Consider the following 12,623-nt stretch of genomic DNA (forward strand, 5'->3'; position numbering starts at 1 on the left):
ATTTTAATTGAAACTTATTAAGCATACTTACTAAATCTATGTTTGCTTATTATCTATGTTTTCTCCAAATCTGTAGACTGACTCAGAAGATAATCACCCCAACAAAACACAAAACCGTGACAGATTAAAAAAATGTTGCTTTAAGCTATTAGATTTTGAAGTGACTCATTATATAGCAAAACTATCTGATGCATACAGAGTTGGTTGTCAGAAAAAAAAAAAAGCTTCAGGAATTATGCCATTACTTATGGTTCTTAAAAAAGGGCAGAGTCGGGGTCCCTGGGTGGCGCAGCGGTTTAGCGCCTGCCTTTGGCCCAGGGCGCGATCCTGGAGAGCTGGGATCGAATCCCACGTCGGGCTCCCGGTGCATGGAGCCTGCTTCTCCTTCTGCCTATGTCTCTGCCTCTCTCTCTCTGTGTGTGTGACTATCATAAATAAATAAAAATTTAAAAAAAAAAAAAGGGCAGAGTCTCCAAGTTTCTCTCAGGCTTTTTTTTTTTTTTTTTTTTTTTTTTTATGGCTGAATACAATGAAATAATGTTATAACTTTTAATGAAGTTACAAAGTCAAAGTAAATCTTATCCCATTTTTTACTCTTTATTTCACCTCAGAATAAGACTCAAATATATGTCATTTGAGGCCTCTAAAGTAACCTGAGGAAAATCAGGTACAATTCTGTAATAACTTTTCTCTTTTTGCAGTTACCATTTTTCTGACATTAGTAATTTGTGGAGTATATAATAGGCAGGTTGAAACCAAGGCCATAATTAATTTCCACCTCTATCAGCAAATTCAAAATAGCAAAGCACTTAAATTTAGAGCCTTCTAATGTGCAAACATTTAATAATATCATTTCTTTTTTCCTAATTGGAAAAAGGAAAAAACTCTAAATCTTAATCAGCATACATACATGGGGACATGGGATTTTCATGTATTTTTTACATTAACAGTTTATCAAAAGCACTTAAACTTTCCTGTATGTTACTCTCAAGTGTTATCTTGATGTTTTCTCCTGAAGAAACTTCAGGTAACACATTAATACATTATTTGTGATCATTATATTATTGAGAAATGATGTTTCACAATAATATGAATTCATTCTTTTAGTACACCAGCTATTAGATAATGTCCACAGAAAGGAAATTTAACATATTATCAATTCCTAATGACACTTGACTTCTGACCTCACTATTCTTTCTCCTTGGGTGGTAATCCAAAACTACTGGCCAGCTAAATGACTTGAGATCCAAAGTTGTATATGCAAGATAGGATTTGGGGGGAAATTTGGGGGAGACTCTCTCAAGTGCTAGAGTGTGGCAACAAATTGAGTCTGATTCCTCCCAGGAGGGCTCCTTGACTGTGGAGTAGGAAAGATGTACTCCCTGGAAAGTCAGTGCCTTCCTCCTAAGCAATACATATGTTTATACTCTGCCAAACTCTCTGCAAAGGACACTTGAGCTCTGAATTTTAAAAATCTATTCTAGTAAATGAGACAAAATCACTCTAATATCCTCTTAAGTTCACACACCGAAGACTAAAAGAGTAGAAGTTCAGTTTATAGTAGGTCTTTGCCTCTGTAAAGTCAGACTGCTTCATTCACAGGAAACTGCATACTAAATTACTATAGAAAACATTTCCTCTTGGATTTTGCATCAGTTTGGCTGGCTTATGACCTGCTTCCCATGTTCCATGGCTCCCTACTCCCCATGGGCCCTGCCTGAAGGGCAATGCACAGGCCTAGGGCTGTGCCGTTCTTCCTCTCCACTAGCTACTAAACCCCAGCTTTAATATGTTGTCCACAGAGTGATTTATTTACCTGCAAAAATGTCCTAGACCTTTTAGAGAGAAGTAGGAATGCCTAGATGTTGTTTACTTTTAAGGTTCTCATTTTAATAAACTGCTTTGGTATTCAGTCCTGTTATTATCACTTTCAGAAATTAATCAGAGTCCTGATAAAACATCTGTTTTAAATAGGAAGTCAAATAAACTTCCTCTGTTGACTTGGACTTGTATTCTTTCTTTTGGATTCAGCTCAGCTAATTAAAAATACTTCCGCTAATCAGTTCTGTCATTTGCTTCAGGAAACTTTTGAACCAGATGATATATACTCTCTTGGGGTTTCTCAACCATTTAATAGTTTATTTGCTTCCTTCCAAAACATTTCCCACTCCATCATCAGCCCAAATCATCCCCTTACCTCTCCAGATTCTAGGAATTACCAATAATCAGTTATGACTGGTAACTTCTTTTTTTAGGCAAGTTAATCCTTATCTCTTAAATACTTTACCATTTCCAGATACAAGCAAATTGGAACTAATTATCCCACATATAACATTAACTATGAATAATTCAATGGTAGAAAAATAGTAAAGTATTTGAGCCAAGATTGCTCGGGTTCTACCTTTTTGGACACAGATGCTAAATGCCTAGGGTTGATCTCAGTCTATGGCTGGTCAAAGAATTGCACGGAAAATAACATTGTATCGAAAGTTGGGAAGGGCCTTGTGCTTTTTAGATAAGGACAACAATATTCATCAAAGTACTGTTATGAAAACCTTAACACACATAGTTTCTATGAGATATCTTGATATCTTCAAATCCTTTGGCAGTATTATTTTGGCTCAGTGTGTGTGGGTGTTTTAGTCTATATATAAATACATACTTTGCTCACCTGAAGCCATTTCCTCATATGAAATAATGAGTAATATACTGAAAACCTGGCATCATCATTAATATGGTGGTTAGACATCTCTAAGCCTCGGGGTTTTCATGTCTTGTTCTTGGTGTTGTTTTTGTTTTCATCTTTAATAATGGGGATAATTATCTTCTTGACCTCTGGTTCAGCTATTACCAGCCCTTGATTTTGCAGTTCTGTCCATCATACATACATAGCAGAAACACAAGTAGAAAGGCCAAAACTACATTTACGAGCTAAGCAATTATTTACTAGTTCATAGGAAAAGTGTTAGGATAGAATGTTTTAAGTTGCTTGCTGAATAGTGAAGCCTATATATCTGAGTCTAAAGAGGAATGCCAGAATCATAAAAGGTTATACAGCTAAATGCTAAACCATAAGCCAAAGTAAGGTGATTTGCCAAAGGTCACACAACTTTGCTCTGGTCTTCTGCTCTTCAGTTCTAGCTCAGGTATCTAGTCCATTGTTCAGCAATTTACTTTCTGTGGATGTTCACTTGAATATCTGTCCTAAATCTGAAACCTGCTTTTTGGTGGTGGTGTTTTAAAACAAGAGCCTCTCCTGACCAATTTGTAAAGATTTTGTTTATTTGGGAGAGACACCATGTGAGCAGGGTAGGAGGGTGCAGAGACACAGCCCAATGCAGGGCTTGATCCAACAACTCTGAGATCATGACTTGAGTCAAAACCAAGAGTTGGATGCTTAACCAACTGAGCCACCTGGGCGCCCCCTGCCCTATTTTAGAAGGTCCTTTATGAACTTGAAGAGCATGATAAATCACTTGAAATTTTCTCTTTACAGAAGTATCTTTCATATTCTTCTGGGAGAGTTAGTGAGGGTGAGGAAAGAGCAATTCATAATTCATTCAAGTATGTTTGTATGTCACAGAAAGCTCTCAGTACCCCTTGGTTCTCCACATATGTGATGGCTTCAGAGATGACAACTCCCTAGTCCAGGATCTCTGGCTGTTCTGCATCCATTGTGGGCCTATAGTGTTTTTGAAGGGAAAGATGTAACTTACACTATCCAGAATGGTGGTATGTGAATTTCCTCTCATTTTACCATCTCTTTATTTCCACATTCCCACACATTAGCTGTCAGGACCCTTCACATCATTCTCAAAGGCTTGCATTGCAGACAAAATGGAGGAAGCAAGAATTGAGAACACCTCCTTCTCCCCCAGCTTCCAGCCATCCTTCAGCTTCTGGTTTTCTTCTACAGTAAGAGCCAAGTTTGTTTTTTACAGTAGCAGATAGGCTTTGAACCTCAGATTAGATTCTGAAATAATGTCTTCTAGTAGAGGCAAGGTTTTTAAAAGAAATTTTGAACAGAGATGGACACAACCACCTGAAGGGAAAGTAGGGAGAAGGGACAAGGTGAAAAAGTCAAGGAAAGGTGGCCTGGCCTGGTATGCAAGGCATTCTGTCTGCCTGTGGGGCAGAAGTCAAGGCAAGGAAGAGGGAAGGGGAGGGATGCTCAAAGAACAAGGATGGAGAGAGCCCAGTCATGAACCATATGGAGGAGTTGGTGCCACGTTCTGTAGGTAATGAGGAACCTTTGGAAGGTTTTCAAATAGAGTAGTGATAGGATCAACTTGAACTTTGGAAAACAAAATGAAAAATGAATCAGAGTTTTGAGGCTAGAAATCTTAAGACCAGTTAGGGGCATATGGGAGTAACCCAGATGAGAAGTAATTAAATCCTCAACTCAGGCAGTAGCAAGGGAAATGGAGATGTGTGTTTAGCTGATAGAGGCATTAGAGGGTTAGACTGAGAGACTTCCTCAATGAGTTGACAGGTGAGGGAGCAGGAGAAGCCTAAAATGGCTACCAGGCTTCTTGCCTGGGTGATTGGGTACATCAGGATACCCCTGCTGAGATGCAAAATAGTAAGAGGAGGAAAAGACTTGAAGAGGGTTGGAGGCAGTGTTGAGAGATATATAGTACAAAGTTGGATATGCATTTGGAGATAGAGGGTTGGTAGCCATCAACATATGGATGATAATCAAAGCCATGGGAGAGCATAAAGTAACCAGAATGAGCATGTAGTATAGGCAACTGGTAGAGAGAGGGGAACAGCCATAGACTGCATGCATAAAATAAGGAGTCATTGAGGGAGACTGATGTAGAGCTGTCAGAGAGGTCAAAGGAAAACCAAAAGAGATGTTTTAGTCCCCCTTATCAGAGATCCAAGCTTTATTTTCTTGGGCGGGCAGTGCGGGAGGCTGGGGGTGGGGTGGGGACTGGCTTAAGCAGTTCTAGGCTTATGCATATGAATGGGCAGCACAGACTAAATGCAGGGCAATAAAAATGTTTGCAGGGGATCCCTGGGTGGCGCAGTGGTTTAGCGCCTGCCTTTGGCCCAGGGTGCGATCCTGGAGACCTGGGATCGAGTCCCACGTCGGGCTCCTGGTGCATGGAGCATGCTTCTCCCTCTGCCTATGTCTCTGTCTCTCTCTCTCTCTCTGTGTGTGTGACTATCATAAATAAATAAAAATTTTTTTAAAAGTTTGCATATTTTACTGTAAGATTCTCCATCTCAATTCCCCTGATCTACTCCCAGAATACAGATAGCCACTCCAAGATGGTTACTGAAGAATTTTTTTCTTTAGAAACTACTGAAAGATAATACAGTTGGCCTTTGATTGATATAAATTTGAACTGTGCAGGTCCACTTATATGTGGATTTTTTTTTCAATAAATACAATCCAGTACAATAAATGTACTTTTATCTGCCTTGTGATTATCTTAATATTTTCTTGTCTCTAACTTACTTTACTATAAGAATACAATATGCAATACATGTAATGTATGAAATATATGTTAATTGACTGTTTATGCAATTAGTAAGGCTGCCAGTCAATTTTAGGCTATTAGTAGTTAAGTTTTGAGGGAGTCAAAAGCTATACTGCACTGGGGGTCAGCGCCATCAACTCCCATGTTGTTCAAGGGTCAAATGAACTTCAATAGATAGATAGATAGACAGACAGGCATATAAGCAAAAGAAGTAGAAGAAATCAAGGAAACAGAGGATTCAACTTAGGCAAAAAAACAATAGGACAATAGCCTTAGCTAGCCTAGAGCATGACCAGTCTTGACTGAGTAGGGAAGCAGAGGGCTAAACAAGGAAAGCCTCCAGGTAAAAATATGAAACTGTTGGGTTTAAGTGTTTGGATAGGTGTTGGCAGATCTATTGGAGCATTTGGAAAAAATAAAGATAGATACATAGAAAACCAAGCAGATGAAAAGTTAAAATATTTATTCTGTTGAAGGGTGCAAAGCAGTATGAGGAAGGAAACACAAACATGGTATACTATTTGGCTCAGAAGAAATTACTATTTTTTTAAATTTTTTTACAATGTGGGTCTCGAACCCACAACCCCAAGACCAAGAGTTGTGAGCTCCACTGACTGAGCCAGCCAGGCACCCTAACAGGGAACAATATTTAAATTTACACTGTAAACATATAAACATATAAATGCTGGCTGATGATTTATCAAAAATTTGTGTTGTAGGGATCCCTGGGTGGCGCAGCGGTTTGGCGCCTGCCTTTGGCCCAGGGTGCGATCCTGGAGACCCGGGATCGAATCCCACGTCGGGCTCCCGGTGCATGGAGCCTGCTTCTCCCTCTGCCTGTGTCTCTGCCTCTCTCTCTCTCTCTCTGTGACTATCATGAATAAATAAATAAAATCTTAAAAAAAAAAAATTTGTGTTGTAATCATACTGAGAGGGTGGGGGAAAGGGAAAGAGGGGACATATGAGACTGCTACATCCTTAACCATCAAAAAATAATGGGAAGGGGCACCTGGGTGACTCCGTTAAGCAACTGCCTTCAGCTCAGGTCATGATCTCATGGTCCTGGGATTGGGCCCCATGGATAGAGCCCCAGGTCAGACTCCCCATTCAGCACAGAGTCCGCTTGTCCCTCTCTCTCCACAACCCCACTATTGCTCTCTCTCTCAAATAAATCTTTTAAAAAATAATGAGAAGACAAAAAATAATTATCTAAAATTGATAAATAAAGAGTGGAGCAAGTATATTATTTAGAAATATGAGGACAAATACCAAGAAACAGCTAAGGGTTAGGAATGATTTTCTCCAGGGAGTCAAACAGAGGGAAAAGGGGTGAGATCAGGGAACAGCTGTTTCCATTTTCTTTTAGTGCTGGCTGATAGTTTAACTCCGTATATGAATGACTTTAATAAAAATTTTAAAAGTAAGTTAAAGAATAAATGGAAATGTGGAAGTGGAGGCAGAAAAGGTCGAGTTTTCTGTCCGTGGCTTAACCAGGCAGGAAGGAGACAGGGCAGCACCTAGAGAGGGCTGCACAGCTAAGGGAGGAATTATGCTCGAATGGAAGAGTCCAGAGCATATTTATATCCTGTGTGCAAGTAGCAGGTAGAAAGGAGAAATTGAAACAGCTGAAGACGGGGACATCAGCAATCATGAGACCCTGGAGAAGGAGGTAGGAGGGAAACACTGACCCTCATCTGGGCTGGGGAAATTTTGGAATGGTGTTCCTGGTTACTGGGAAGCCCCCTCTGTGCCTGTCTCGTTACCTCTTCTTTTCTCTCTGCCCTTCAGCCTCCCACGTAAGTGCGTTCTTCTTATCTAATAACCTTGGGGCTTTTCTGATGATGGAAGTCTCATGCTTTCCTCAGTGTTCCAAATCTATGAGGCAATGAGAAATTCAAATCCTTGTACATCTTATACTCTTGGACATGTTTTTATTTCCCTGGAGCTGCACTCTTCCCACATTACACATCAGAGCCATTCCTTCACTTCTTCCTAGAAGACCTTCAAGTAAGAGATTGAGTAGGACCTACCCTTAATGAATACACTAACATCTCTAGTCTAGTTGCCACCCATTAACTTGCCTTCGTGGAAAACATAATAAAAATGCCAATAGAAACTGAATGACTGTTTAGGCAAGTGACCTAGACCGGAAGGTCATTTTCAAGAAATGATACATACCCTTAGGGTCATGTGCCATGCAGGAACATCTCTCATACCATGTGTGCTGAATGGCCACCTCAGAGTGGGCTGAAATAATCCACCCGTGAAAATTATTCTCTGCAGGGAAGGACCAAGGCCTCCTCTGTAGCTGTGCAGATTATACCCTGCACATCCCCAGGGGGGAGCCCTCACATTGAAATCTGTGGCTTTGGCACTCCCTCCCTCCCTAGGGTGGGACCTGAGCATCAGCTGGACACAGCAGTCTTGGTGAGCGCCCTTTGACTACACAGTACCGTGTTCCAGGACAGGGGAAAGACTCTCACCTTTTAATCCCTTTCACTCTTATAAAAGCACATTAAGCTGCATCGAGAAAACATTATCCTCACAAATAGAAGCTGGAATTGTATGGCATTTACTCCTCTACTTCCTATCCCCAGTGGATTTCACTTCTAATACGTGGTTTAAAACAAAGCTATCCAATACATATAGAGTTGGTTCTAAAATTACAAAGAAAAACTGCCATGGCTGCTCTTTACCATTTCTGAAAAGTGAATATGTGTTGTTCTGCCAAGTTTTCTTAGCAGTTGTACTTTGTAGGTGGCTCTCTTCCAGCATCCAGATGTATAAACATCCTGTACATGCACCGTTCAGCCCCTCGGAGCACTCTCCCTGCAGATGGTATGGACTTCCAGGCAGAAATGACCTAAGCATCGTGTGAGCGGGTAAGAGCAAAAGACAGAAGCAGTGACCAGAGACTATGATAAAAGTTACTGGAGAATGACAAGCAAAGTCAGAAGGAACACGGCATCTCGTTCTTTTGACACTGTGTGTTCACATAGAGTATGTTACACCACAGTAACACTAAATACTCTAAATGCCAAGGAGGCATTTGGAAAAACAGCCAATGTCTTTGTTTTTCAAAGGGATGGATGTGTACTTTACAAAAGGGGAAAATGTCCTTTTAAAAATATACAAGTCGGTGCAGCCTGGGTGGCTCAGCAGTTTAGCACCACCTTCAGCCCTGGGCCTGATCCTGGAGACCCGGGATCAAGTCTCACATTGGACTTCCTGCATGGAGCCTGCTTCTCCCTCTGCCTGTGTCTCTGCCTCTCTCTCTCTCTCACTCATGAATAACAAAAATCTTTAAAAAAAAAAAAAAAAGTAAAAATATACAAGTCAGTATTGGAAAAGAAAGATCTCTTGTTTAAACTTGCTCAAAATCACATTTTATAAAATCTTTTTTTCTCAGTCTCTTTCCTCTACCTTGAAATCCCATTATTATGGCATATCTACTATGGTTATTCAACATCTTTTAATATGTATGCTGAGAACTGATGAGCTATAGGCAATAGAGACCCGATTAAAAAGAATAGGAATTCTGCAAGGCTTCTACCACCATCCAATACAATTGAAGTCCAAGTTCTACAAGAGGTAGGAAATCCGGTGTGGAAAGAACTCAGAGAAGAGCCTCTTTATCATGAAGCCTGATGATTTGATGATAAAAGCTAATCATATATCTTTTAAAAAAGCTATCTTTCCCCGAATATCAAAGACGGGGACTATCCACATAATTTCGGAACCCTCACAATTCAGAAGTGGAAAAAAAAAAACCCTGTAACTTTGTAGTTACCATATTTTTATAAAGTTCACTCAATTGGTTTAAAAATTTAGACAAAGGTGCTGCCTACATGAGACCTCAGATGCTAAGCTGCGGATTATTAGCCTTGAGCTCATTTGTGGTTATTTGACCAGGAAGCTCAATGTCCACTTTAATAACATGGTTACTCTTCTCACAAAGACACCTGGCATTTTGCATTCACAGTTTCATGCTTATTAAAACATGCTTGAAATTAATGAAAACGATATAAATATAAGTAAAACTGACAAGAATAATAATTCACTTCACCACACCACCACACACACACACACACACACACACACACACACACACAGTCATGAGCTGGTTCTATATTTGCAAGTAAAGTCCACACTCAACTGAGGAAAATATTTGAATTCAATTAAGCTATGCATGATGTCATTTTTTTCTTGGCATTAATGTATCACAATTACTTTCTTCTATTTTCTATCCATCCCAACTTCTATTGAGGCTGTAATGGATAGAAGGGCCATTTGGCAGCTCTATTCAAACTGCTCCACAATTTAAATCAATTGCACACTTGAATAGAGCATGAGTTTGACATTAATGGTTCTAAAATTATTGTCTATAAAATTCTGGGAATGTTTTGGAGATGGCCAAACCTCTATAATACACACAGACACACACAAATAAGTAAAACTCTGTTTTTAGGATTCCATATTTCATTTCCATTTTATTTCACATTCAAATTATTTCCTGAAATCATCCCAGAGGCTTTTGTTTTTGCAAAAACTTTTAAGGTCCAGGCCCTGTGATAGCCAGGAGATGATTTTCCTAGCACATGAAGCAAATTCGGGATTTAATAGAAGTAAATGACAACTGTTAGACTATTTCCTATTTCATAATAGAATTTCTGAAAAATCAATTATTGTGGAACAAGGCCTATAAAATTTGATTTACAATTAGAAAATATGAGATCTGGCTTTGAAGAGGATGAGATCCAGTCCCCATATCTTACTGGCAACAAGACTGAAGCTCAGACAGGTTTACCGATGGGTCCACTTTCTAGAAGCAAAAACTGGACTAGAAGTCAGGCCCTGCCTCAGGCCCACCATCCTAAACAAAGCACCCGGCAGGCAGTAGTTCTGCTAGTCAGTTCTTTTCTCTAGCATCAAAACAAACTTACAAAATAGGAAAGACATATGGCTATTAGTTGATTATTTTATAAACAAGATATTTAAAACTTAAGTTAGTACATGTAAAGAGTTGGCACAAACAGAGGAAGGTCCGTTTTCACGGCAGCAGTAGCATCTGCACAACATACCCCCTCAGCCACTGCCCTCAGCCCTTCCCCCCTCCAAGAGAGGTAGCGCTGCCGGCTGCAGATTTCTTCAGCTCTATTTTCATAGACTGAGTCTCAGCTCGAGGCTCGAATTTGGTCAGATTTCCTGCTCCTGGGGCTGCCACTACTGGCTTTCCTGCTTTCATACCTTTTGACATAGGAATGCGGGTGGGTGTAGGTCGCTGAGATGACCCGTCTTGTCCTGACTGTAAGAGAATACAGAGACACAAGAGAGATGTTGGTGAGTTTCTGCCCAGATTTGTCGTCAAGGTGAACATCAGCAGGACAGGAATGTGCACAGAGGACACCTCCCCAGATAAAACTGTAAGAAACTTGGAGTCAGGACCTCACCCACTCTGCCTGCCTCTTCTTTCCTGTCCTGAAACATCTACACCAAACTGCCTTCTCAAGCCCCTGACCTATTTCCTCTGCCCTTCCTGAAGTCACCTCAACTCCGATTTCACAGAGAAAATTCAGCCACCTGGCAGAAACTGAGGCAACTTGACTCCCACCGTCCCCCAAATTATCTCTACTTTCTTTAGATGAAGCTTTACCTTTTAATGATACCAAATTCTTCTCATTTTTCCCTGTCACTGCTGACCATACCTTTTTTCTTGAAGTTCTCCTAAAACTTTCTCGCCATGATACCTTCCTACTGGAGGCTCACCCACTTGCCTCCTGTCTCTGATGACTTTTATCCAATGTCTTGTTGGCTCCTTGTCCTTGTGTGCCTTTCTTCTGTCACCATGCTCCATTCTCAGCTCTCTTTTAATTTCTCACGTTCACCCTGAGAATCATCTCAGTTGTCATCCCATGTGTTGATGAGTCCCAGGACCTTGAGCCTTCAAATGATCTTCTGGAATACACATCTACATTCCCAACTACTTGCCAGACATTTCCACTGTCTCTCAGGCTTCTCAGATATAAACGACTTATCTTCTCACCCTTATAGTAGTCCTCCCATGTTTCTCATCTATCTACCCATAGAGCCACAACAGAAACCCCAGAGCCACCTTCTATACTCAGGTGGTCATGAGATCTTTGACCCTGTCTTCAATATATCTCTGTCCTCATTTTCACTACCAAAGTTCCAGCCTCCCTCTCTACCCTAGAGAATTGCAATAGTATCCCTGCCCTCAGCCTCTGTGCCCTCCAATTTATGCTTTAAACTGTTTTATAAACATATGTTTCTTTTTTTAAAGATCTTATTTATTTATTCATGAGAAACACAGAGAGGCAGAGACCTAGGTAGAGGGAGAAGCAGACTCCCTGTGGGGAGCCCAATGCAGGACTCCATCGTAGGACCCTGGGACCATGACCTAAACCAAAGGCAGACGCTCAACCACTCAGTCATCCAGGTGCCTCTAAACATGTTTCTAACACATAAATAATGTCATTCTTCTATCATAAGTGCTCTTTCAATGGTTCCCTTTGTCTCTTCCAGGAGATTAATTATCAATTTCATAATAAGCCATGCACCTCTCTTCAATAGCTGACCCCAGTTTGCCTCTCTATTTTCTGCTTTTGCATTTTGTCTGGGCACCCAGTGGCTGCAGCACAACGGGAATGTTCACTGTTCCCCAGACAAACATGGCAGGCTCCTTCACCTCGCCATACCTTTGCACGGACTGTTTTCTTTACAGTCCTTCCCTTTTCCTTCTTAAAAAAAAAAAAAAATCTCTCCTTATCCGTGAAAACTTCCTCCTCTAGGAAGCCTTCTCTGGTGGGTTCCTTGGTACATGCCTCTATCATAGAACCACTTAGGAGGTTCCAATCCTGCCTCTCCCACCAAGCAGGGAACTTTTTAAAGTCCTCTTTGCTGCTGGCACTGGGTTTGGTGCAGAGTGTTGCTAAACACTCAAGAAATATTGAATGAACTAGCCTCACTATTCAGTTTCTAAGAGAGGTGTCCTAAACTTTTTGCCATTCTTAACTTTATGGAATCCAATATATCTGAAGTAAGTGGGTCATCCTTTAGGCCTTGTAAATCTTATTTGAAATCTTCTTTGTGTATGGGGCTTAATCAGTAGTCAAA

At 40.6% G+C, this 12,623-nt stretch overlaps 1 protein-coding gene across 3 annotated transcripts in view; it reads right to left on the reverse strand.

Annotated features, from left to right (window-relative positions):
* FILIP1 (filamin A interacting protein 1) overlaps positions 1-12,623 on the reverse strand; it is a 206,958-nt gene that overhangs the window by 6,155 nt on the left and 188,180 nt on the right. For 2 of the 3 annotated variants that reach the window (XM_049092255.1, XM_049092256.1), the window contains one exon: positions 9,960-10,794. In XM_049092255.1, coding sequence (XP_048948212.1) covers positions 10,588-10,794 — 207 coding nt within the window. In that variant the 3' untranslated portion in view covers positions 9,960-10,587. Of the gene's footprint in view, positions 1-9,959; positions 10,795-12,623 lie in introns of those variants that run through there. The other variant, XM_025444791.3, reaches the window with a different exon arrangement.

The sequence above is a fragment of the Canis lupus genome, chromosome 12 (assembly GCF_003254725.2).
Source record: "Canis lupus dingo isolate Sandy chromosome 12, ASM325472v2, whole genome shotgun sequence".
In the NCBI taxonomy this organism is placed as follows: domain Eukaryota; kingdom Metazoa; phylum Chordata; class Mammalia; order Carnivora; family Canidae; genus Canis; species Canis lupus.